Source organism: Hypoxylon trugodes (assembly GCF_022578975.1).
Source record: "Hypoxylon trugodes strain CBS 135444 unplaced genomic scaffold F4822scaffold_5, whole genome shotgun sequence".
Taxonomy (NCBI): Eukaryota; Fungi; Ascomycota; class Sordariomycetes; order Xylariales; family Hypoxylaceae; genus Hypoxylon; species Hypoxylon trugodes.
Genome location: NW_026250020.1, coordinates 436,264 through 462,736, shown reverse-complemented (window position 1 = coordinate 462,736; position 26,473 = coordinate 436,264). Strand labels below are relative to the sequence as shown.

Here is a 26,473-nt window from a genome sequence, read left to right as displayed (position 1 = left end):
AGCTTTCTTACATAATACAAATTGCATTACATAATCGGTATCTATGTCGACCTTACGTAACCTCTACCACATGTCAGAGATTTCTCTGTCACTTCTCAATCTTACATAATACAACATCAATCATTTCTTGTATTATCATCGTCACGCTACGCAGAACCGAAACAATGGAACGGTTCTCAAAACTCTCCACTGATCTTCGTTACCCCGCGATGCAATTATATCATTCGATGGTTCCCATCAGTTGCCGGAACGGCTAAGCATCTATAGTTAGAGACAATAAACCGTCTCTAAACCAAGGACCATTTATCAACGTATCGATAGGAAATCAAAACCACGATAGGCAGAACTAGTAACAATCTAGACGGAAACTTCTCTTTATTCTAGTGCCCGAAGACTATCGTCTATCGTCAGGTGCGGGGATTCCCGTGACCCATTCGTCCGGGATTCAGACCTACAGCCAATCAATGCCGATCAGATTACAGCACCAGCGAGCACTTTGCTTTTTCGCCTCTTGGAGAAGCACTCGTCCGACCGAAAAAGCAATCCAACACTCGGGACGAGGCGTAAGTCAGAGGCAAACCTGTTGAGGTATCTGGTCCTCGGGTATATCATATCATTCGGCCTGTTGTTTCTTTTCGCGGCCATGTTCGAAACCATTGTCAATCTGCTTAATCCTCCGAACATTCTGCTATCCATAATACATCCCTCCATACATAAGTCAAATCCACGTGCGCTTTTCTTCGTCCGCGCCGCAGCTTTATCCCCTACTATACTTCCGCTATCGACCATGCCAATCATAAAACGGCTAGTACAGTAAAAGATCCTTCTCAAACGCCTGCAAGTTAAGAGCAAAAGCAAGTTGTCAGTTTAAGAAATTCCGGGGGTCACAGCGCGGCAGCGCATACATATTGGGTACATATTGCTCTCCACTTTTCTTCTTTGGGAACCGGGACACAGGTCTCATCATCAAGCCAGCTAAGGTCACATTGGTCACGTTGCCCAAGTTCTATGCCCGTTATATATCATCGCTACTATAAACGAGCCGTCCTCGATCGCTTAGCCGATATACAAACCGGGTACCCAATCTTCATCCTTTTTCTTTTTATCGGAATCGCGATTAACGAAAACAACAGCACATCTTTTCCTGGGAACGTTACCAGACTCTTTCAGAATACGGTAAGCTCCTATGTTCCATCAGTTAGATTGTTTTTAGTTCCCCATCCCGACCCGGAACCCACTGAGCACTGCAAGGCCGCCTTTTCCCCGACTATCCAACCAGAGTCCACCCGCTTGTCCGAATCTACCCCACGACCTAGACTCTTCGCTTGGGCGCCTTTCACTTACGACTCGCGACAACCTGACCCCGTGGGGTTGGTAACGTTTAGTCGTCATCGAGACAAACTAGGTACTTGGGTGGATTCCCAAATTAGGTACCTCTTATTGTTATTCAAAGTCTGACTTCATCTTCCACCTGCCCCCTTGTCTAGCTATTTGCGACATCACCACTACTGGTCTCGCGTGACTCTCTAGTAGACACAAGTACTAATACAAGATATAGATAGACCAACCTGTAGCAGATTGCAACCATTTCTGTTATTTAAGCCTTTTATATTAAAGCGAAAGTGCGACATTATATCACTCAGTGGTCGCCAATACAACTCGTTCGGGTTATTCGCTAGATCTGCTGCTCTGGTTGGAGGTAAGTGAGATTTTGTCTCATCTCTTGTACCCGTCTCTTGTACCTTTACCCAGCCCTCCCGGTAGATTCCCATGTCTCTACCTTCAAGCTATATAATCATCGGTCCTACGGATGAGTTTTTAGTCTATTTTAACACATTGTGGCCAATCACGTTGCTTTGGTGACATTATGCAAAGGATGGTATCCCTAACTGGCAGTGCTGTTCACACATGTGACAATGACTATGCACTCGGGTCAACAAGGGCAGGTCAAGCCTTAGGTCCTAGCTATGGATCCACTTCTGATCTATTCACTCTCGGGATCCTTTCTCATACTCGGCTTTTGGGATCATTTATAGTCTATCTCCCTTCCATGCCTTTCTCTGCTTCCTTTTATACCAAGTTATTCTCATGCACGGGTACCTCTCAAGTGTGATGCCACCCTACTGCCTTCAAGATTGTCATTACTTCTATCGCTCTGCTCTGCGCGGCTTGAGCATCAGCACTTGCATCTCACCCTTGTACACCTGATATATCAGAAGTATACTGACGAGATGCCAACCCAAGTTCGTATTTTTGCTATGCCAAAGTCTCTTGGCGAGACTCTAAATGCTAGCTCGTCTTCACCTACATCTCTTTCTATTCAAGAATACAAAAGCGAGAGACCGGCAAGCCCTGAACTTAGAAGTCGGTCTTCTATGATGGAGACAATACCGGAGAGACCTAAGGAAGGCGGAATCACATTTGCCAGCCAGGATAGCTTACCGAAGCTACCTATTCCGGAGCTAGAACAGACATGCAAAAAATACCTTACTGCCCTAAAGCCTTTACAAGGACCCAGGGAACATAGTGAAACGAAGCTTGCTGTCCAAGATTTTTTGAAGAGGGATGGACCTGAACTTCAGAAGATGCTACAAGAATATGCTGTTGGAAAGACAAGTTATATAGAACAATTTTGTACGTTCACTCTTATTGTACGATTAACCCTCTTGCTAACCCAATCCGTAGGGTACGACTCGTACCTCAACTTTGATAATCCTGTCGTCTTAAATTTGAATCCATTCTTTCTATTAGAAGATGATCCCACCCCGGCAAGGAATAATCAAGTTACCCGCGCAGCCTCGCTAGTCGTATCGGCGTTAGAATTCGTACGAGCGGTACGCCGGGAGGAGTTGCCTCCCGATACGGTCAAGGGGGTACCTTTGGACATGTACCAATACTCCCGACTCTTCGGTACGGCTCGAGTACCAACAGAGAATGGTTGCCAGATTGAACAAGACCCCGACTCTAAACACATTGTTGTGTTATGTCACGGCCAATTCTATTGGTTCGACGTGCTCGACGACAACTCGGACCTTATTATGAGCGAAAAGGATATTTCTATCAACCTGCAAACAATAATAGACGACGCAGCGCAAACACCAATTCAAGAAGCCGCCAAGGGGGCCCTCGGCATTTTGAGTACAGAGAATAGAAAGACTTGGTCGGGGTTGAGAGATGTTCTTACTAAAGAGGAGGGATCCAATAATGCGGATTGTCTTGGTATTGTCGATTCGGCATTGTTCATGCTCTGTTTAGACTATACAGGTCCGACTACAGCAGCAGCATTATGCCAAAACATGCTTTGCGGTACGAATGATGTTGTGAAGGGAGTACAGATTGGTACATGCATAAATAGATGGTACGATAAACTGCAAATTATCGTGTGCAAAAACGGAAGCGCGGGCATTAATTTCGAGCATACCGGCGTGGATGGTCACACCGTCCTTCGATTCGCTAGCGACGTTTACACGGATACCATTTTACGATTTGCGAGGACTATCAACGGTCAAGCACCTAGCCTCTGGAAAACGGCAAGCCCGGATCCATCGAAGCGAGATCCCGAGAGTTTCGGGGACGTCACCACCCTCCCCCACAAGCTAGAGTGGGATATCTCGCCAGAATTAAATATCGCCATACGGTTCGCGGAAACTAGACTCGCAGATTTAATTAGCCAAAATGAGTTTGAATGCTTGGATTTCAGTGGCTATGGCAAGAATTTTATCACTTCGGCGGGGTTCTCTCCGGATGCTTTTGTGCAGATGGCCTTTCAAGCAGCGTACTACGGGCTGTACGGACGAGTGGAATGTACGTACGAACCAGCTATGACCAAGGCGTACCTTCACGGCAGAACAGAAGCTGTTCGAACGGTATCAGACGAATCCGTCAATTTTGTTCAGGCATTCTGGGCGGATAATCCGGCCGAGGCGAAGGTAGAAGCGTTGCGCAAAGCATGCCAACAGCATGTCAATAACACCAAGGAATGTTCGAAAGGGCGTGGTTGCGATAGGCACCTCTACGCCCTATTCTGCGTGTGGCAGCGATATCTCGATGACGAGAACAGTCGTGCGCCCAGCAGTTTAGGATATTCCAGCCCAATCGAAAATGGCTCGGAACAGGGATCTGTGGTGGGTAGTCCAGGGAAAGAATCAGTCTTATCAATGAATGAGGAGGTACGATCACGCCAACGTGGCGACAGCACAAACTCACGATGTCAGGAACACCAGGTCCCCGCCATATTCGCCGATAACGGATGGGATAAACTGAATAACACGATCCTCTCGACGTCGAACTGCGGTAACCCCTCGCTTCGCCAATTTGGCTTCGGACCCACATCCGGCGGTGGATTCGGGATTGGGTATATTATCAAAGACGAAGGGATTAATATCTGTGTCTCGAGTAAACATAGACAGACGAAGCGGTTTATCGATACGTTGGAGAGCTATCTCCTAGAGATTAGACGCATACTGAGGATTACGAATCGCAAATCGACGAGCTTGAAACAGACCCGTGCGCGAGAGATTGATCCGGATAGTAAGCCGAGGAATTCGCATCATAGACTTAAGACACGTGGACGCATGATTACGGGCACTGAGAGCTTGAGGGCGCTTGCGCGGTCGTCGACGGGGACTAGGAGTCCGACGGAGGAGAGTTTGATGATGAGTGAGGATGATGAATTGGGTGGTTGTAAGTTCCCCTTTCTTTTACTGTATCTACTTATAATTGATGCTGACTGGCTTGTAGACGGCTTTTTCGATGCTGGGATGCTACTCCAAGCCTTAAAGGCGCGCGGCGAAGCGCTTGATCAGCAGGGTGAATCGAAGGCTTCGGAACGAGCGGCTGCGAATGCGCGAAGAAGAGAAATTGGAAAGAAGTTGAGGTTGGTAGAGTACTAAGATGATATTTATATAGAGATGTTGTAGTGTGGTGTGTTGTATAGATACTAGAGGAGTTTCTGCTAGAGAGAAGCATGGGTAGAGTGGAGGCTGTGCTTGTATAAGATTCTGGGTAAGAGATGTGAGAATGGAGGAAAAGGGGAGATGTGCATGTGTTATTGATAATGACATTCTTGTATATTTTCTTGAATGTATACCATAGCCGTTGAATGCATTTTATATATACTCAAACAGCGTTCGCAATTAAGCGGCATCTTATAGAAATACGAAAGCTATTAGGTGATCTCAATTTGAACTTAATTACACACATAACTCCCTACGAATGACTACAATTCAGGATATAGATTATTGATATGAAAATCGCTTCTAATCTTATTCATTTCATTTTACTCTCTTTTTCTTCCTCCTTAAAATGCCCCTATGCAGACTATAAAACTAGTAACAAATAAAACTCCCATAATGCAATGCTAGCTATATGATCCCAATATCAACACGAAGTAAATTAAAAACGAATTTATGTAACTAGTTCCTTCATAAGAATAGAAGACCCTTTTACTATTCCCTCGTAGAGTTTCTTTTTAGTAGGAGTTGGTGTCTTAACCTAACTCGTGTAACTGACCGTGGTGATTCGCGTTGTAATCCCGTTCGCCTACTACATTACCACCGGCTTCGTGCACGGTGGGAGGGACGTTGACGGCGTTGGGAGGGGGTGTATTTTGTTGCTGAACACCGTATGCTCCGGCTTGTTGGTTTTGGTTCCATCCAGAGTGTAGTGTCGAGGTCGGGCTTGTGGGAGGTTGCATGCTGTGGCGACCATCTGACATAGGACTTGTCGAGTCATTGCGATCGGGTAGCTGTGCAGGCGCTACGGTCGCGAAACCACCAGGCTTCGTGGGGTCGGGGTAGTAACCTGGTTGTCCCTGGAGAGGGTACTGTTGGCTGTAGTGTGGGTTGTAAGGAGGTTGTGGTTGTTGCGGGAAACCAGGGGCACCGGCGATGGGCGGGCTGCCCGGTCCACCAGGTCCTTGCATTTGGGGGTTAGCAGCGGCGGCAGCTGCAGCATCTGCCTTCTTCTTTTTGTTGTGGCGGACTAGGAAGAAAATACCAACACCGATCAATGCGAGACCGGCTACACCACCTACGACACCACCGGCAATAGCACCAACGTTGGTCGATGAAGACTTCTTGGCGCTATTCTTGGAATTGTCTGATTCCTCGTTGCTATTGTCGTTATTGCCTCCCGAAGTTTGACTTGCGGAACCACTGGTAGACGGGTGAGTATCTGTGTCGTCATCGTCGTCGTCTCCTGCAGTAGTCTGGGTTGGCTTCGAAGTAGACGTGTCATCCGATAGCGTGACAACAACAGGCGTGAAGGATCGGCCATCAGTTTCGCCATGGTAAGTGGTGTAGAGCTGTTGCGGTGTTGAGTCGGAAACGGTATCGCAGTAGAAATCCTGGATACCGTTGGAGAATGTGACAGTACCGCAATACGGCGCGCTTGCTCTGGTACTGTCGAGGTATGAGCGTCTTGGTAGTGATTATTGAGATAGTATAAAACTTACCACTTGACGGTGTATGTATCTTGAACACAACCGCCGTCACAAGCACTTGACAACATAAACTCCTTGTAGTCAATGCAAGCGACTCGGAGACCGCACTCGTCGCCATCACAACAGGCGACAGCACCGTATGTTGACGTGGTAACCAAGGCACAGGTTACATCTTTTCCGTTACAACTATATACAGCACCTATAAATTTTGTCAGCTAAGTGTGACTCCTTAGTGGATGAGATAATTTCATACCAGGTCGTCCATCGAAGAAACCGCATGTGTTATCCGGGCCTACGAGAACCGTATCTCCGCCTTGTCTCTTGGCCAACTCGTGAATACTTGGCGGAATCGTGATCGCGGGTAGTTGAAAGGTCGGGTTCGGTATAACACCAAAAGTTGGCTGGGCTGGCCTTCCATCGAAAGCCAAGGCTTGAGCAGCGGTGATGAACACCGCTGCAGACAGGAGGGTCGCCATGCTAATGCCTGAGGGGAGACCTAATAGTCGATATTGGACGCCTATATTTCCTACGTCAAGTATATCGAGGTGCTATTCAACCCCAGCAGGTTACGGATAACGGCAAGTCACCTACGGAAACAGACGAAACGAAAAACACAACGCGAGCGCGGGTGTAGGGGCATCCTCGTCTTTTTATTAGATGAGGAGGCCCTCGGACGGACTATAGCCCGACTTATTCACTGCGCCCGAACGGTAGTGTCAATCGCAAGGCGCATTTTGTCCCAATTCTAGACAAGCGACGAGCGATTATCTCGCTTTCGTCGGGTTTTCACAGACTAAAATGAAGGGTCCCGCTCAGCCTTGAGCCATACCATTTCTTGCATGGGGAGATTAGAAGCCAAGCATCACGGACCAACGCAGCCAATAGCGAGACGGTAGGATACGGGATGGCGCGCAGGAGCTGAAAAGCTATCCAGGGACTTTCGGTGTTGACGCCAAGAAGCTATACTCGATAGCTTCGCACGCGACCTGTAGAGAAGTCGGGACTCTTCCTACATTGGCTTGGTAGAGCGGAGAAGAATGTACTCCATGCGTAGGGATTAGCAAGTCGATCTGAGTGATTTGACAAGTTTGTAGTTCTGTAGGTACTTTTGCTCTTTCGCAAAAGAAGCCGAATTGATCTTCGGGGCCCAGCGGGTTGTTACCACGGGGTGACCCTGTGATGCCCAGACCAGACGCCCGGGTTGTATTGTGTCTTTGTTTTAGTGCCGTTTATTGTTGCATTGCGGCTGAAAAAAGGGCTGTAATCCTTTTGCAAATATTTCAGGTTCTTATGAATCTCAGCTCCATATATAGTTGCCGCGATGCTACATACCATAATACCTAAGGATATGTTGATTATGAATTGCTGTCACTTGAATCCATTTGCACGCTTGTTTGACAGCCATCTTTGGTAGCCCGACAACTAACCAACCGGAATCGTGGTTGGGAATAGCGTCGAATTTCGAGTCTAGACTTGGTGCACACTAGACTAGCCCGGGCCACAGGGTGCAAAAGGACTTTGATTTTAAATCCTGTGGACCTTTGGTTATAAGCGATTGGGTCGGCTTGAGACACCAACAAGTACTGCTGACACACAGGTCTGGAAAGGTCTTTTATGATGGATTTTTTAGGTGGCGTTCAAAAGTATCGTGTTGCTGTCGGAGTTGTTTTTTGAAGAAGAAATTGGTCTCAAAAAGCAAAACCTCAACGAATTGAGGACGGCGATGATTCCGTTGTAGCGGAATGAGATGCGCTTTACCTCTTTGAGAAAGTGCCTAGTCCTAACGAGGAGCACTTAGGCGAAATATTAGGGAAGCGATAGCCCACTGATTGGTGGTTAGTTTAAGCCTTCAAGAGGTATGATTGGCCTTCCCGATGTGACCCAATAACCTTGAACATAACCTTAAATTTGTAGCTGCCGCGAACTCCCCACTTACAAATGAACCTTGGGTAATTTGTTCCCGTCCCGCCTAGCAAACCAAATCCCCTAAAATACGGCGACTAAACTTCAACCATAACACCGAAGTCACCTGACATCGCGAGATCCAACAAGATCGATAGACTAGGCGGTCGGTCGCTATTTGAGTTTGGATCTCGCAAGGGTAGACGCGGTTTGAATCGGCATACCTATATACCTGCACTTGAAATACAGATGTGAGCCGCCTCATGACAGATCTGTCGCGGGTCCTGCCGGATTTCCCGATCGGCCGTTACGCCAATTTACTACCTACTATCGAGAAGCATGGTCTGACTACCGCCGACCTACTTACCCTACAGGTTCCTGATATCGGCAGACGTACTCAATTACCATTGCTTGATATTAAGCGCCTATGCGCTGCCGTGCTAGGAGCTTTACATGCTGATCTCGGAGTTTCGGACAATCAGCAATGGAGTAGTCATGATACGGAAAGCGGGACGGAAGGACTGACGCATACTGGCACTCAGCTTCTCGTCACTCCCTTTCGTACTATTAGCACCCTAGACGACGATCTCGATCGTGCTCTTGGTGGTGGAGTCCCCGTCGACTATGTCACCGAAATTACGGGCGAAAGTGGCGCCGGCAAAACGCAACTTCTTCTGACGTTGCTTCTCGCATGCCAACTCCCTCCTCCACGTGGTCTCGGGCGCCCAGCTCTTTATGTCTCTACCGAGGCGCCTCTATCCACACGGCGTCTAGCGCAACTTCTAGCACATAATCCGTATCTCCGATCTCTAACCGAGGATGAAGATGCGCCCCCAAAGCCATCTCTCGACAATATAGTCGGCACTGTAACCCCAGATCTCGAATCCCAGGACCACATCCTAACCTACCAAGTACCCGTTGAAGTAGCACGGCGCAACGTAGGTCTCCTAGTCCTAGACTCCGTCGCCGCCAACTACCGCGCTGAATTCGAGCGCGGCGGTCTAGGTTCTAGTGGTAATAACAAAAACCTCGCCGCACGCAGCCACGAACTCACGCGTCTAGGCCGGCACCTGCACGAGTTAGCACGAAAACACAACCTCGCCGTCGTCGTAGCGAACCAAGTAGCAGATCGGTTCACAGGTAGTGGATTAAACGGCACTCTTAAAAGCAGCGCCTCAATCCCACAACCCTTCTCCCTCCCCCGCGTATCGCAAGAAAGCCCACTCGCACGACGCAGTAAAACCCTACCTTTACATATAACACCAGGTATCGACCCACCAAGCAGCGACACACCAAACCTGCCCTCCTCCCTACGCTCCAGCATGCCCGAACCACCCCCCGAAGACCCCCCCGCCCCCCCAGCTCTCCTCCTCGACCACCAACAACGCTGGTTCACGGGCTGGGGTGACGAATACCCGTACTCCCCTAACCCCAGCATCAGCGATCAAAACCTAAAAACACCGAGTCTCGGTCTAGTCTGGTCGACCCAAATCGCATCCCGCATATCACTCTACAAACGCCCTGTCTACGGTCCAAAAGAAGTCCTCGAAGACCAGGATGGGGAAAGCACGACTACGTTGCGGAACTGGCGTCGATGGATGAAAGTTGTTTTCGCCCCGCATGTGCCGGGTGGAGGGCCGGGGTTGGGCGGTGCGGTCGAGTTTGAGGTTACTATGGGAGGACTGAGGGGGGTTGATCGAAAGGGGAAGGCGAAGAAGAATAAAGAGAATAAGAAGGTAGATGATGAGGAATAGATGATGAAATGGAGTAAGGCGGAAGTGATGTTACCATTACTGGGCTTAGGTTATATACAAACTGCATGGATATTATACCAAAGAATTGGAGGCACTTTAGACTCTTGACGTACAGTCAAGAATATACACAATAAATCAACGAATACCAAACCCGCATATCAAAGTAATCACATCTATAAGTCACTTGTAGAATATCTCGAGTAATTATTTGCAAATCCCAGTCTTATTTTTGTACCTAGAAGAAGCCTAACGCGCCAAGTCATGCCAATGCTATGCTTTTCCATGCACAAATAACGCCGCCCAGATGCTGATCAAAAGTATCTAATTCACATTCCCCTCATTACATCATCTCGGGTGCGGGAATTCATCCTCCAACTGCAGTCTTACACCGACGTTCATGCTGATGAGTTCTTGAATGAGCAACTTCGCAGCATACGGCATAGTCATGCGGGCGACTTCGTGACTACTGCGGCACGTACTACAGTACCCCTTGTAACCAAAAAGACCACATCGTTCGCATATGTCAATCTCAGTTGCGTCCGAGCTGATCATTAGACGCTCGAGAAGAAGTTGCGAAGCGCCGTAAGCGATCAAACAATCTCGTTCCATTTCTCCGAGACGAAGACCACCGTCCCTGGATCGACCTTCAGTAGGTTGACGGGTAAGGATGGCGCGGGGGCCACGTGATCGGGAGTGCATCTTATCTTGAACCATGTGCTTTAGTCGCTGGTAGTAGATAGGTCCGTTGAAGATGTAGGCTTGTAACGGCTCGCCTGTTATTCCCGACGTGAAGTAATCCTTTCCTTCCCAGGAAAATCCGGCATCAACTAATTCCCTACTCATATGTTCGAGAGGGTGAGATCTGAAAGCGTCACCGTATCCGTAATCTTTGCGCCCTTTAACTACCGAAGCCTTGCCCGTTAAGCATTCGAGCAACTTGCCGACCGTCATACGAGACGGGAAACCATGGGGGTTCATGATAATATCAGGTACGAGGCCCGTGTCCGAAAATGGCATATCTTCCTGATCCACGATAATTCCCACCACACCTTTCTGTCCGTGTCGTGAGGAGAACTTGTCTCCCAGTTCAGGTCTCCTGGTCTGTCTAGTCTGGACCTTGACGAGCTGAGTCCCCCTTTCTGTCTGGGAAACCATAACCTTGTCAACATACGCCGGATCTGACAGACGATACGACAGTGGCGTCTCGCGGAATTCCTGCCCCTTGGATCCTGCTCCGAGTACAGGGGTTATATCCACGGGGCTCTCTTTCTTGATGAGCACGTCACCGTTGTTGACGGGGTAGCCTACGTCAGCCAACCCGTCATGACCAAGTGCTATATTTTTCGCCTGGGAATCATCCTTGTCTCCAATCCTTTCGCGACTCCCATTGGCGTATTTCTGGAGGTCCGCAGTGTACTTGCGGAACACCTGAACTCGTCCGAACCCACGATCGCAGGACGCCTTATTTAGAACGAGAGCATCTTCGATATCGTAACCCGAATACGACATGACGACTACGGTCGCATTTTGCCCAGCGGGCAGCTTGTCGTAATGTATAAGTTCGATAGTCTTTGTGATAACCATCGGTCGTTGAGGGTAAACCATAGTATATAGAAGAGTGTCGATGCGGTTGAATTGGTTGTAAGCAATAGCTCCGATAGCTTGCTTACCCATAGCACATTGATACGTATTTCTGGGAGATTGGTTGTGATGAGGGAACGGAATTAGGCCGGCAACAGCCCCTAGTATCGTGCATGGTTCGATTTCGAGATGCGTCGTCGCTTTAGTGATATCCTTCTCATAGAGGGCCACTAGCGTGTCGTTCTCTTCGTTAACATCGAGATACTCGACAATGCCTTGCTTTAAAAAGTCATCAAATGTAGCATTCCCAGCTTGTAGCATTCTTAGATGACTTTCTTTTATCTTTGCCTCGCCGTTTTTGACTATTATATACGGTCGGCAAATGCGTCCCTCGTCGGTAGCGATATGTACGGCCGAGAGGTTGTTGTTGACGTTAATGCTAACAAATGGGGATACCCACCCTCGTCGCCTCATAGTACGGAACTTAGCAGCGAACCGCTTAGGATATCGCGCTAAGGCAAAAGGAGTACCATTGATATAGACAATGTACGTACCCTTTCTATGCATTTCGGATCCAGAGAAGCACCGAAGAGGTTCGAGCCCAGAGTCCAGCGTGAACGCCCATTTCTTAACAGGGTCCTCTTCCACGTTGGTCGTAATATGCGTCATAAGGGCCAGGTTTTTAATCAAACCACAAGCCTCACCTTCGGGTGTATCAGAAGTACATAACATACCCCATTGAGAAGGTTGTAGAGCACGAGGACCACTGACTTTTCTTGTCTTTTCGAACTGACTGCTTATACGAGTCATCATTCCAAGGGCGCTAATGTAACTGAGACGGCTCAGAACATGCGTCACACCAGCTCGGTCCATCTTGAATCGCTTCACACTCCAATTACCCGTCTGTATGGCTCGATTCATACCTTCGGTAATGTGTTTTCCTTGAGCACCGACATGTACTAGAGGATCTACGGCGATAGCGCGATTTTGTTTCCTCAGGTTCATCTCGACTGCGGTCTTGAGTTGGGCCATAAAGTTCTTGAATAGATCTTCAAATAGCAGGGATAGAAGTTGTCCTGCCAACTCCAATCGTTTGTTGCCAACGAAATCTCGATCATCGACCAACTTCGGGTTATATCGGGCCATGAGTACGCGACGGACCATCATAGCGATGTAGATAGCTTTGGGGTAGAAATCTAGACCTTCGACGGAGATATGTGCGATGATGAGGTTGGACAGGGCGTCAAGGCCTTCTTCGATGGTACTACGTCGAGCTTGAGGCGGACCCCCTGCTTGTCTTCCTCTGCCACCCATCTTTACCCTTGCCCCAATAAAGTCTAACGCTTGCTGCTGTGTGAAAACACCATTCCTGGTCGCTTCTTCGAAGTTAACGGCGAAATCGTCCTGGAATCTCCCATCGGATCCACAGACGAGATACATTATCTCGTAGTCGGAGAGTCCACCAAGCGCTTTGAGGGCAATTACGATTGGTATGTTCTCGACGAGGACGTTATGTTGAAGCATAATCCGATCCTTTTTCCAAACCACATAAGTCTTGGATTTTCTCTCATGAGTAGAACTAGTGACTGATGCCATAATAACACTGTTCTTCTCGTCTGCCTCAACAATGACTCGGTTCTTGCTCAGCTGCTCCTGGACAAGGATGACCTTCTCGGTTCCGTTGATGATGAAGTATCCACCAGGGTCAAGGGGACATTCGTTCATGAGCTCCATCTGAGCGTTGTTGGCATTGTATAGTCGACATTTATTGCTTCGTAACATAACCGGCATGCGAGCGAGTTCAACATTACGGCGAATGATCTTCTGTTTCTCACGGGTATATGCGATATCAACGAGGATCTTGGCGGAATACGTTATGTCTCGTAAGCGACATTCCATAGGTGTGATCTCATTTTGTATTCTAAACTCGTCGAATTCGGAACGATCCGGGGGAGCAACCCGGATATCCATAAATTCAATCCAGAAACTACTGTCGACATCGCTCTTGAGAGTGCGGTTGGCTTTGACGATTTCCTTAATCTCATGATCCACGAAAAAGTTGTATGAGTCAATATGTCTGGCAGTTCTAATTAGTATTCATGAAACATAAAGTACCTAGGTAGCAATTATCTGGAACATACTGTTTTACTAGACCTAGCAGAGAAAATAATGTTAGCATATATATATATATATATATTTGTTGAATTATGATGTAAATTTTATATTATATATACCTTTGACCTTCAAGAACGCCGGTAGTAATTGGTTCTTGTCGTCGACGGTGGAGATAGGGTCAGTCAATTTCTTTCCGTTGTAGAAAGGCTCAAGAAGAGCCTCAAATCCGTCATCGATGTAAGGCATCTTGACGACGTAGCATTTTTCATGCAGATTTACGCCGGGTGAATTGTGAGGATTATGAGATGACTGTCGCCGACAGGATCAGCCTCATTCGCTGAATAGTTGACTAAAGCGCGTGGCGGCGTATGTCCCCCACCAAAGAAAAAAAAAAGTAAAGATGAGTGATGGATCGGCGCCAAGCCAGGCAGGTGAATTAGATTAGGTAAGGTGGGGTTTTATGAGTGCCGTGCCGTGCTCAAAGCTTAACGTCGGATTAACACAGTCCTCCGCGGAAAGTAAGACAAGTACCTTTTTAAGTGCACGAATAGAATTTGAACCAATCAGATAGTTATGGTCCGTGCGCGTGATTGAGTACCTAGGTACACGGATGACTCCACGGGGAAAGGAGCTAATGGAAGAATTTACGAACCGGAGATTTTTCACCTCACAACCAACGAATGTAAACTGTGGAAAACTAAAACATATTGATGCCTTCATGCCTAATTCTGTTCGATTTTCATTTACTAACTAGAGTTTTCCTCTAACGTACCTACTATGCATTATCGGTGGACCTTCAAACGATGTCAATTAGCACTTGTTGCTTACTTGCAGAGCGCATCCCATGGGGCGAATATATTTCGCAATACCCGTTCGGGTCACCATAGAGCTGGAGGGTATCCCTCTTGTTGTTCGGTGTCCAGTATGCGCCCCCCTTGACGAAAAGGTACATATCTCTATTTTTACCAATGTATCATTCTCTTGATACATACAGATGTACATACATACATACATACATACATGGTCATCAGGGACGTTTATGTGTATGAAGAATTCCAGCGAGTGGGTAGACGGAGTACAGCCAAGTGCCAAGAGCCGAGCTCAACCATCGTAGATGAGCCATTTCAGCCCCTCTTTACCCCTCCATCGTCGTGTGCAGACACATTTTGCTGCCCCTCGCCCTCACTCAACCGCTGCTTCTGCAGCTTGCCTGCAGATTCACTGCAGGAGACTATACGCTGTGCTGGCAGATCGATCCGCCGTGCATTGGCCTGTGAGGTTGCCTTATCCCCTTAGGCAAGATGTGGAAAGGAGACGACAAATTTTACCTGGACTATATACGCTAGCCATCCTACTGCAGAAATTTCGTCATATCCGCAAGACCTGGTTAGTTGTAAATTGAGAAACCATCCAAAACATAACAAAGGAGGGGTTTCCAAGGCGGGGGATATACGATGAAATTTTCCCTCCTAGGGAGATACATAGCAGTACGCTGGAGGGGAATTTTGGGATTTGTTATTTTGGATCATCAATGTGCCTACCTAAAGTGTACTCGGTTTATTGTTAGTAATCCTCGCGACTTATCCCAAGCCAGTTCCAGACCCTTTTCTATCATCAGAGATCGCCATAAAACCGCATCTAGAATCTCATGTTTTTCGAGCCTCGTGCCCTCCTCTGCCGCCCTAGCATTCAATCATGAGGATCGGCCCAGAATATTGGATACATCACACACAAGATAATTTACGCCTGTCGGCCTTTATAGGGAGGTTTATATATGAGATTGTCTCCTTGGGTCGAGCATATGCAAGCCACAATCGCGCATCGTGATCCAGCGTATCCGGGGAAAGGAGCTGTTTCTCTCCCGGGCTGGTTGGGTGACGTGCAGACTCTCTCTACTGGGGCAGCTAAGTTCTCTGGTACCTGGGCAAAAGTCGGTGAGCCGAAACAGGGATACCATCGTAACCGCCCAAGCCATTCAAGCCATTTTGTGTAGGATACATTGGATATCTGTTAGTAACTCAGGATTTGTCCCATATTAATGATACAGATGCATTAACAGCCTACATCAAACGTCCTTAATATTGCCACTGGTGTAAGTTACTTAGGTATAGTTGGAAACTTGTTCTAAGCCATGGCTGGAGTATAATAGTTTTTTTCGGCGATCATCGCGCTATAGTCCAACGACATAGCATTAGTCTCAGCTGGGGGGTCATCACCCACGGGTTCGGGTCTAAATGAGAAGTAGGCAAAATAATGCGAGTACCAATCGTAATAATCGTGAGAGATGGATCGGGTAACATACATTAGTCGAAGGGATAGGGGACATGAACAAAGAGGTAACGTTCATCTCAACCAATATCCGTCAATCTTAGAGCCGCGCTAAGAGCCCTTTAACAAAGGTGAGGTCTAGGCTCGATCCGAAACTTCAAGGAGGGAAGGACCCTCACGCGGGTAGTAGACGCACGAGACGGCTAACAGGATATGGCAAGATGTCAAGTGGCGTTGCATAGTGAAGTGTCGAAGTAGCTTACAGTCCTAAATGGTAGATCGGTACCATTCCCGGAGCAAGTACCGAATGAACATGGCTTGAGGAGAGGAGCAACCTCTACAAAATGAAATTATGCGTCACCTTGCTTTCCAGCTTGACACGTTGTACTGAGGAAGATCGAAACAATGTCTTAGAATTCGGTATTTGGCGATTTGATGTGGCTGTTCTAATGTGATTGCTGAATAACTAATTCTTTTCTTGGCTCCAACACCCGTACGCCGGATAAATGCGTCAAATTCTAGAATTAGTAGAGCCAGAGGGAATGTATCCATTGCATCCCATTGTATACATAGTGTACCTAGGGTAGGAAAGAAAACCAGCTAGACGCTTGTTAATTTCGAGACTCGTAGAGACCCCATGCCAAAGGACCTATGAGAAGTCGTCTCGTAGCAAACTGGAACCGGGACGTGGATAAGTCATCTGTCCAACCAGAATTCGAGGATGTATAATCCCAATTTATACCTCTGTCCTCTTGCATGCAACCATTCCCTTTGTGGGGCCTGCTGAACTGGGAGACAGAGCACACATATACCATCCGATGATACAGATGGAGGCTTGGGTACCTTTTTTTCGCTGCTGCAAGTCGGCATTGGACAACCGAACGGAGGAGAAAGACGGGCGGATGAATCATCTTACGCTTTCAAGTTGGGCTGGGTTAAGTCAAGTCAACTCAAGTCTAAACCTGTCTACATTAGCTGTCTGCATCATGCATCCGTGCGATCCTATACACCATAAAGGGAGAAATAGAAGAGTATTATGTATACCATTTCGACATCCATCGCGATGGGATGGGGGTCGAATTCGTATTATTCGCAGTTCCGGGAGTTTCCCCCCGCACTTACAATTATTGAGGACGATGGGGTATGGAGAGAGCCCGCAGATCGGCCGTGGCTTGGGCTGATGTTATTGAGAGTAAAGAAAGAAAAGAAATAATAATATTTTGGTAACTGGTGACTATGTACCTAGGTACCTAGTGATAGGTAAAAGTTCCGCTCACCGCTCCCCCGTCCCCCTCTAGTTTGAAGCAAGCTCCTCCCATCTAACCAATCCCGGCTCGTGGATGATGCCAGGGGTAACCAGGTACCCAGATTAATTTCTTACCTTTTAGAGTTTATCAGGTCTTTTAAATCCCGTCGCATCGAAACGGTCACTTATACTTATTATGACCAGGCATAGGCCATATAATACTCAACCAAAATATCGATTATATTTGTACCTGTCAAAGAGGGGATGCATACTATTCGTTGTAAATGCTACATGTATTTATATCCTATTATCATCAATCTTACAGAAATATTGACGGGACATCAATCGAAGCTAAATGCAAGTGATTTTTAATCATCTTACTAGCACCGAAGCCGTCTCCTTTTTTTGCGCGGCTGGGCTGGACCCTTAACTCCACCCTTTTTTTTTCTGCTTCGGTTCCCAACTCTTTGGTTAGAGTTCACGGCCAGCGCCGGCGTTATCAAGTTTAGTTTCGTACATATATATATATTCAACTAGAAAAATAAGGGGAAAAGCAATTCGCCTATAATCGAAATAAATCAGTCTATTTTAATTGACTCAAATTGAACTGAATTGATTGAATTGAACTAGTGCTTCAACTTGTCATTGATGGCGCTCGCCTACTCAGCATTTTAAATCCACCTACCTATATACATGTATGTTCTATTCCTTTAATAGCAGCCACTTTTGTTTGTTCCACTAACATACATGTGTATAATCCACTACATTTTCAAAACTTACCTTTTAATAATTGACATTTCTTGTAAATGTTACCTATACATTCATCTCACCATAATAATTAATATTAACCCCTCTCTTACACATACAAAAGTACTCAGGTACAATGTGTAAGTGATACATGGGGGGTAAGGCTTCACGATACCTCCATCAGCATCAACCTCAGATGAAGAAAAACAATACAAATAACTTACAGGGTTGAAGGTACGAAGAGGGTACGAAGAATGGTAGCATCGACGCCGCGGCTAGTACACGTAACCTTAGTGCGTTAGGCTCTTGTTAAGGTGGGCAAGGGACCAGGGAGTAGGGAGGGGAAAGTCGGTACTATATATGTACTGCCACAACACACAGGAATATCCATCCCAATCCACACAATCCAAAAGTATATTTCTTGTACCTCTTCGATGTCGCTTAGGGTCCTGGGATACATCCTGGACGATTTGTACCACCAAACAGACTCGACCAGGGGGGTGGGAATGGGTTTAACTAGCATAACTTAGCATAACTGGAGGCAGGAGTAGCACGGGAGTAGTACAAGAGGAGGTACATTACAGGAGGTACCGAGTACGGCTTAGAGCGAAGTATTAGTGGTGAGAGTGGGAAAGAAGTAGAGTGGTAGAGTGGGAAGGAAGAATGGGCTGGTTCAAGGTTACGGCTTTGTCCCAATTCTGCTAATTCTTCTGCTAATTCCTAATTCTGACCTCCCTGTGCCCTGCGCCTGTGTGTGCTTGTGCTTGTGCCTCGTCCACTGTCCACTCGCAGCAGTTGAAACATCTGAGTCTCTTATTTTTTTCCCTTCGCACAACTCCACACTCTTTTATAATTATCATTATTATATTTTTGTTGTTGTTGACTTTTGCGCCTTTGCAAAATTCTTTTCCTTTCTGTGCTGCGCTGCCGCTCCTGGCTCTCCAGGGCTGCATTCTGCGTTTTGTGCTATACTTGTTCTCATCAACGGTGAGTGATTGAAACCAAAGCCCGCCTTGTCAACAGCCGAGAAGCCATTGCCCTCTCCAATTGTTCCGCACCCCCCCTTTGAGACACCGTCAACCTGCCTCGCCTCGCCCCGCGTAAGTCGAATGTCGAATGTCGAAAGAGGGAGATGCGAATAGGAGATGGGAAGATGAGGAAGCGGCGCGCACAGTTGTTGTTGTTGATTAGCTGTAGCTATCGTGGAAAACCCCACGTTGCGTCCTGAAGAGGAGGAGAAACAAATGCAAACTCGAACTTCCCCCCTTTGCGACTTGTGTGTCATCGTGTCTCCAAGTGTGCTGACTGATTGTCTTCTGGAGTCGCAGTTTATAGAAAACCCCCGGTGATTGCCAATTTGGCCTGTACGAAAGCTTTTGATGTTGTAACAACAGTAACATGGATGATTATCGTTTTCGCGCTCAACAATCCCCGAGGAACGAAGCGCCAATGAATTCCCTTGTCTCACCGCAGAGAAATGGCAGGCCTATGCCTCAGCCAGCCTCGCAGGATCCTCGAACCGTTTTGCCTCGACGATTCACTACCGACTCGGGGCGTGTACCAACATTGTCCACTATATCCACCCAGCGTTTACCGGAACCCCAAGAATATACCGCCGTGAGTCTTTCCAATTTGGTTCTCGCGCTAGGCATCGTGGATAGAATGGTTGTCCAGTCTTGCTGGAACTATATCGAGCATGTCTCAATGCTGCTAGTTGCATGTCTTGCCCTGGTGAAACTTGGTAGCTAACATTGGTCATCCCAGAACCAGTATAAAGTACAATTGGTAAGGCTACCTTTCCTCCCTAGCATCGGGCGGTCGTCCTTCTTCTGCACGTCGCAAGTGTGCGCGTGCTCTCGGTAGCCATACCTACTCATGATTGCTGCTATAATTAAATCAGTCGAATCTAAGCTAATAACTTGTGTAGTTAGAGAAAAAGAAATTCGAGTATGAGAAACTTAGAGAACAGAAGCGGCGTTTTGAAGCCGAAATGCATAAATTGGATCAGCAGCAAATGAGGGACGAATTTGATATCGCTCAGATGCAGGAGGATTTAGGTCGAGGAAGTAACATGACGGGTCACCAGTCCGAGCCGACGACGCCTCCTGAGTATCGAGAGACGGCAACTTCGGGTTTCCCCACCGTGTTCTCTCGTCCTAATCGTTATTCAACTCCTAGCCTTGGCTTGGTCTCTCCGCCAGGACTTTTCACCACTCGATCAGGAAGATCAGGCTCTCAAATTGCATCTCCCCAATCAGGAATTCTCCAGTCCCGCTTTTTCGACGACCCTCTGCCATCCCGCTCAGTACCTGGCTCAAGAAGGAACAGTGACGAAGACGAGAAGGAAGAGGCTCTTCGGCAAGATCCTACTAGCCATCGGTCAACTAACGCGTAAGTCCAACAGTGTATTTCTTATTTTTCTTATTTTTCTTAGGTGGGGTGGCTTCACTCGTCGAATAATCATGTCCGCACATGTGTCATAAGCACAGGGTCTCCCTAGGTACTCGAGGTGGTAGTAGTGTTGAAAAAAATCTTCTCGTTCATTACACACTGGGCAAGATCAATGGGCACCTACCTAGGTAGTGGGAAACTAGGTATCCTAAACCTGGCTGGCGGCTGCCCAATTGGTAGTTACGAGCTCAGGAGGTGGTCTACCCACCACTGGCTACAGTGCAAGTGCTCACAAACAGCCCTACCCTCCTGGCCACTCTGATTTGGTTCACCTCTTTTTTTTTTCTAACCACTCCCCGGAACTGTTCTTACTGATTAGAACAAACAATTTCCCTCCTCACCTTTTCTATTTCTACCTCACTACTCTTCTACCTTCTCTAGAAAATTCATTCCTCCTTCAACCTTTTTACTTCACACCAACATACATCATTCCTTCACCTCTACTCAGAACATCCATTCCCTTACTTCTACAACCCCAACTCATAACCGCATACACTTGTGGCTCCCTTGTAATCTCGAGACTTCCCTCGAGATTTCACTTTCGATCTTTTTTGCCTTGGAATCACGAGGCGTCACTCTTCACCAATACGACTACGGATTTCAGCAGTCACTAACCTAAGAAATCCCCCTCAGTCTTAATCGCTATTCTATGCCAGTTACTCGCCGTGGTAATATCTACGACAACATCGATCAGACCAACACGGCTGGTTTTCTCTTTAGAGACGACGAATCTTCGATAGATCTCAGTGCCTTGGCGAACATCGATACCAGTGAGGACAACTTCCCTCAGCTTTACGCTCAGAAAGGCAACCCCAACGTGGTAAATAACTCCCATTTCACAGCACTCTTTTTCTTCCCTTAATCGTACCTCCACCTTCCCTCTCCGCTTAAACTTGTGCCTTCACTATCTTGTAATTTTCCCCTATTATTCCCCCCCCCCCAACCCGCTCGCTAAGTGCCTGCCTACTACACGCACATATACCTACCCCACTGTTGCCTTCTCCTTATCTTGGCCTGTGCATCAATTGCTGTACCTACTATTTCTTTTTTTTAATCTTCAGTTTCTGTTCCTGCCAAGGGATTCCTCGAATCATTTCTTCGTTCAACTGTGTACCTGGGTACATTACACTGTGCACACACATTTTTCTCTCAAATTTTTCATGTGTGCATAGTCCACGCACAGTACATGATTTTTATCAACCCCTGCCCCACACCAATGGAATTCCATTTTCTATTCCCTTCACAACATCTTTCCTTCACCCACCCAATTTATTTCTTCACTCATTCATTCATTCATTCATTCATTCACCTTGATACCTTTTTCTCTTCCTAGCAGCTGGTCTTTCCTGACTTGACTTCACTCTTCACTTAAACTAATCACCTCTTTTCAGTTGTCTGCTTCTTCTGCTGCAGTCGATCTCGCATCTCAACGCGCAAGTGGTGAAACCACTCCTACCAACGGTTGGTCTAACATTGCTCGCCATCGACAACAGCAAAGCCTTTCTCAGATCAATTCTACCGATACAATGGCTCCCAGTCAAGTTGGATCTTCCGCCGACACCACTCCTCTTGGTAACCGTTCTTTCCGCCACTCTCTTGATCTAAACCAGTACCGAGAGCTTAACGCCGAGTCTGCTACCACCTCCACTATGTCACCTTCCTCCACCCAGGTCATGGCTACCCCTCCTAAGCTACAGACCTCTTTCTCTTCTACTGAAGTCACCAAGGGTATCCCTAGCGCTACCATGACTCCCTCTGGCAATGCCAATGCCCATGCTCAGCAGCATTTCCACAACCACAATGCAAGCATGGGTCGCATTCCCCCTGGCGCCCTTAAGCGTCACAGCCGTGAGCTTTCTACTGGTGACCACACTGCTGTCACCCAAGCTGGTGTAGCTTTCCCTTCCATCCAATCCCAACTACAGGGTGGTGCCCCCGCTTTTGGCCCTATTGCCTCAAGCCAGGCTGCTATGCAGTCACCCGTCTCGGCTGGAGGAGCTTCCGCTGGCTCGCCTGCACTTGGTTCTTACCCCTTCTACAATGGATATGGTCAGACAGCCCCTAACGGTGCCGGTTACCCTATGAACATGTTGGCTTTGAACATGCAGAACATGGGTCTCAACAACTATCCTCCCCAGAACTACCCTGGTTACGGTCCTACTTATCAGAATCACGGCCAACCCCGAGATTCCCAGCAACGCGTCATCCAACAACGCCGCACCCAGGATAGTAACGAGGCCATGAGCCGCTACGCAAACCTGTCCTTGGATCAGGTTGGAGGAAACATCTATGAACTTTGCAGGGACCAGCATGGCTGCCGATACCTACAGAAGCAGCTCGAGAGCCGTGACCCTGAGCAGGTTCATAAGATTTGGAGCGAGACTAACCCCCATGTCGTCGAGCTTATGACGGATCCGTTTGGCAATTACTTGTGCCAGAAGCTTCTTGAATATTGCAACGACGAAGAGCGTACTGTACTCATTCAGAACGCTAGTCAGGACATGGTCCGCATTGCGCTCAACACTCACGGTACCCGCGCGTTACAGAAGATGATCGAGTTTGTTTCTACTCCTGTTCACATCCAGCTGATCATCGAAGCCCTCCAGTATCGTGTTGTGGAGCTTATCCAGGACCTCAATGGCAACCATGTCATTCAGAAGTGCCTTAACAAGCTCAGCGCACAGGATGCGCAATTCATCTTCAATGCTGTCGGCAACAACTGCATTGAGGTTGGCACTCACCGCCACGGCTGCTGCGTTCTACAGCGATGCATTGATCATGCTACCGGAGAGCAGAAGCTATGGCTCGTTACCAAGATCACTGAAAACGCCACACGATTGGTTCAGGACCCCTTCGGCAACTATGTGGTCCAATACATCATTGACCTCAACGAGACTGTCTTCACCGAGCCCTTGATCCAGCAGTTCCGTGGTAAGATCGGCCAGTTGTCTCGCCACAAATTCAGCTCCAATGTCATGGAGAAGTGCCTCCGATGTGGCGGTGACGAGTCCAAGGACATGATGGTCAGTGAGCTCCTTGTTCCGGGCGAGATGGAACGCCTACTCCGCGACAACTTTGGAAATTACGTTGTCCAGACTGCTCTCGACCATTGTACCTACAGCTTGAAAATGAGCTTGGTTGACGCTATCCGCCCAATCCTCCCTGCTGTACGCACAACTCCTTACGGCCGCCGTCTTCAGGCGAAGATTCAGCAGCACGATTCTCGTAGTGCTACCGCTAGTGGTCAAACCACTCCTGCTGACCCAACCGGAGGTCAGATTGCTATCCGAGCTACACAAACTCGTGGTATGGCAAACCAGCCGATCATGGCACCTTCCGGTCATTACACCAACGGCGCTACTCACAACGGCATGAACGGCAACCGCCCCAGAATGGCTTACCCGTCGCACAATACTATCACCATGCCGAACGTTCCCAGCGGCGCTCCTCCCCAACCCCCTCGTCTGTCGCAGTACGCGACTTATCCCGGTGCCGGTGTCAATCCCGGAACTGGCGAGGGTGAATTCTTCTAAACATTCCTCCTATTACGACGGTTATGACACATGTAACGGTACGACATGAACTCGAACGGTGTCTTTTCGGGCGGCATTTTACCTATTCGTCGATTACATTGTGCTTCACCATCCGCAACGAATGAGAAATGTTTCTACGAGCTGATGACAATGCGATCTTTTCCTTTTCTCGTCTCCTCACATCACCTTCCGCACTATACTCATATTACGACATCATTTGCCTCGTCGGGCAAGATCACTAGCACCTACCGTTCTTAAGGGTGCATTGTACATTATGCGCTCGACGATGCACGGCTCTTGATATCTACGATTCTACCAGGTCGACGATTCATACGAACTAGTCCTAATGAAGGCCAGATCACTTTCTACACGTCGACCTTAATCGTGGCCTGCGCCTATGTACTCCACCTTTTCCCAACATAGATTTTTCTTTTTGTTCTTCCATTTTCCTTGACACGTCATGTATCACCAGAGTCTAAGGTCGCCTTCCTTAGACCTGGTACAGACCTGTCTAGGGTTAGTCTAATCATGACTTTTCATGACGACTTCCCCAAGCTTTCAATGCGTATTCTTTGCGACAGATACGCTATGGAGTGTATTCACAGTGTATCACTCGAATTACAGCTCAAAAGTTGTATTTCTACCGCAGTAACAGTAGTACACTTGGAGCACAAGAAAGCCGACCAGGACAGGCGAGGAACGAAATATTATTATCACCATTCTTGGCATCAGCGAGCTTTTTCGCAAACCCGACCCGAATGAATCACCCACGGCTATGGAGGAATGGGGGGATGACAACACGGACATTTGAGGTATGGGCATATGGCATTATCCAACGGGAGGAAGTTGGTTACTCGTTGATTTACACGAGGCGCATTTGCCGGGAATCTTTTCGCGATGTTTTCAGCATGGATTTTGCAATAGTGAGATTGACGTTAGGGTACAATAATCCTATGACTCTCCACTTTGCTAGCAATACCTCGCCTGTACCTTCAGATAGATAATAAAAAGGCATAACAAAATACTTCCTATGGTCTTCTTAGTGACATGATTACTTGCAATTGTAGGATTCTTTAGTATCGCTTGACTAACGGATTACAGCAGTAAACCAGCTTGTGCTACAAAGTAGGGACATCAAGTAGATCATCATAGGTCTAACTCGCGAGTCATACTAATGAATCGACATATTAACCACGAGTCGAGGAACCTCGAGCCTATAGTGACGATAAAGTCGCATGCCTGCTAATTTTTACCCCAACCTAAGTAGTCGACATTCCACCATCCATCGCACATCTTTCCAGTGTACCATCACCCAGCCCGACCGGAGTATTAGAAGCGCCGTCGTTCGAGTTTCTTTTGGTCCTCCCCGACGCTGATACTCCGAAAATGCCAGTCCCTCCGTTATCCCATATTTGCTTCAATCAACATTGTCTAACACACTCGCTCGCCTAGCTAGTCCGACAAAGAATGGTAGGAATAGACCTGACAGGATGATGATAAAATTTAACTACTCTATCGCCAGGAATACGAGATGTTAACGAGACCACCGTGTTTAAGTTAAGGCGGGACAATGACCAAGGCAATCCGTATAGACATCCGACTCGGCTATAATCCCCTAATTACGACTGACCGATCGATTGATTGCATTTACCGAAATAAGGGATTAGACTACCAAAATCTATCGTGGGGGACGAAAGAGAGAACACAACGCACTTCACAGATTGGATGTTGAAGGATCGAGTGCCATTCGTAGTTCGGTAGGGCGTCATCATGGCTCCTGCGAAAACCCTCGAGGCGAACCACTAAGGTCGATATCTACCACCATTGTACACGCGAGAGTATCCTTTTAATTGTATTGCGACAGCACAACGTCAGACTACCCGCGTAGTTGATCTCAGAGGCCGTCGAATCCCCTATCTCGGATTGCGATTCCCAGATTTCGAAACGGCAAGCCGTATACGGCGTATAATAACACAATAAGTTCGCTCAATGCTGAGAAATTATGACTTCGATTCTTGTTCATGTTATTTTCGTATAGATGCGCTTCCAAGTTTGCCCGTATCAATCGTAAACCTCCCGCACCCGAAGGAAGAGCTAGATCCCTACAGCTAGATCAGAAGAAGAGGTAAATCACAACATTATTTTCAAAGAGAATCTAATTCCACGAACTCCTAACAGTGGCGAGACCCTATATCTGTACATTGGATATCGAACATATGTCTTATAAGGAAATGACGAGCGCTCATTGTTCACAACGATGTAGTACTTAATGTCGATTCAAGACAATAAATGAATTTATATGGTCAAGACGAACTCGTAGATGATCATCAGTATTGGATTAAGGGGAAGATTAGTATAGCCGTGATAGAAACTTCCGTAAATTGGCTTCAGGCGACAACCTAGAGGACTCAATTGTAGGGTATACGGCAAGATT

At 47.4% G+C, this 26,473-nt stretch overlaps 6 protein-coding genes across 6 annotated transcripts; 4 read left to right on the top strand and 2 right to left on the bottom strand.

The window, feature by feature from the left end:
• Window positions 1-903: 903 nt before the first annotated feature.
• F4822DRAFT_241346 (uncharacterized protein) lies at window positions 904-1,492 on the top strand. The gene has a single exon (XM_051454302.1). It carries the CDS (start codon window positions 1,009-1,011, stop codon window positions 1,456-1,458), a length of 450 nt encoding a protein of 149 aa, XP_051314075.1. The 5' UTR covers window positions 904-1,008; the 3' UTR covers window positions 1,459-1,492.
• A 739-nt stretch (window positions 1,493-2,231) lies between these two features.
• Window positions 2,232-4,892, top strand: F4822DRAFT_437286 (choline/Carnitine O-acyltransferase; the record flags this gene model as incomplete). Its single annotated transcript, XM_051462402.1, has 3 exons — window positions 2,232-2,634; window positions 2,686-4,683; window positions 4,741-4,892. 3 exons carry the CDS (start codon window positions 2,232-2,234, stop codon window positions 4,890-4,892), a joined length of 2,553 nt encoding a protein of 850 aa, XP_051314074.1.
• Window positions 4,893-5,190: 298 nt separating this feature from the next.
• F4822DRAFT_241342 (uncharacterized protein) lies at window positions 5,191-7,259 on the bottom strand. Its single transcript, XM_051454301.1, has 3 exons — window positions 6,696-7,259; window positions 6,455-6,641; window positions 5,191-6,401 (listed from the first exon to the last, which is right to left on the bottom strand). Exons 1-3 carry the CDS (start codon window positions 6,916-6,918, stop codon window positions 5,489-5,491), a joined length of 1,323 nt encoding a protein of 440 aa, XP_051314073.1. The 5' UTR covers window positions 6,919-7,259; the 3' UTR covers window positions 5,191-5,488.
• A 1,348-nt stretch (window positions 7,260-8,607) lies between these two features.
• On the top strand, window positions 8,608-10,098 carry F4822DRAFT_437285 (DNA repair protein RAD57; the record flags this gene model as incomplete). Its single annotated transcript, XM_051462401.1, has 1 exon — window positions 8,608-10,098. One exon carries the CDS (start codon window positions 8,608-8,610, stop codon window positions 10,096-10,098), a length of 1,491 nt encoding a protein of 496 aa, XP_051314072.1.
• A 168-nt stretch (window positions 10,099-10,266) lies between these two features.
• On the bottom strand, window positions 10,267-14,274 carry F4822DRAFT_402430 (beta and beta-prime subunits of DNA dependent RNA-polymerase). Its single transcript, XM_051458022.1, has 3 exons — window positions 13,914-14,274; window positions 13,821-13,833; window positions 10,267-13,756 (listed from the first exon to the last, which is right to left on the bottom strand). The coding sequence occupies exons 1-3, from the start codon at window positions 14,038-14,040 to the stop codon at window positions 10,444-10,446; spliced, it is 3,453 nt and encodes a 1,150-aa protein (XP_051314071.1). The 5' UTR covers window positions 14,041-14,274; the 3' UTR covers window positions 10,267-10,443.
• Window positions 14,275-19,453: 5,179 nt separating this feature from the next.
• F4822DRAFT_437283 (ARM repeat-containing protein) lies at window positions 19,454-24,039 on the top strand (the record flags this gene model as incomplete). The annotated part of the gene is made up of 5 exons (XM_051462400.1): window positions 19,454-19,672; window positions 19,820-19,840; window positions 19,983-20,446; window positions 21,140-21,326; window positions 21,898-24,039. 5 exons carry the CDS (start codon window positions 19,454-19,456, stop codon window positions 24,037-24,039), a joined length of 3,033 nt encoding a protein of 1,010 aa, XP_051314070.1.
• Between the last annotated feature and the right edge of the window lie 2,434 nt (window positions 24,040-26,473).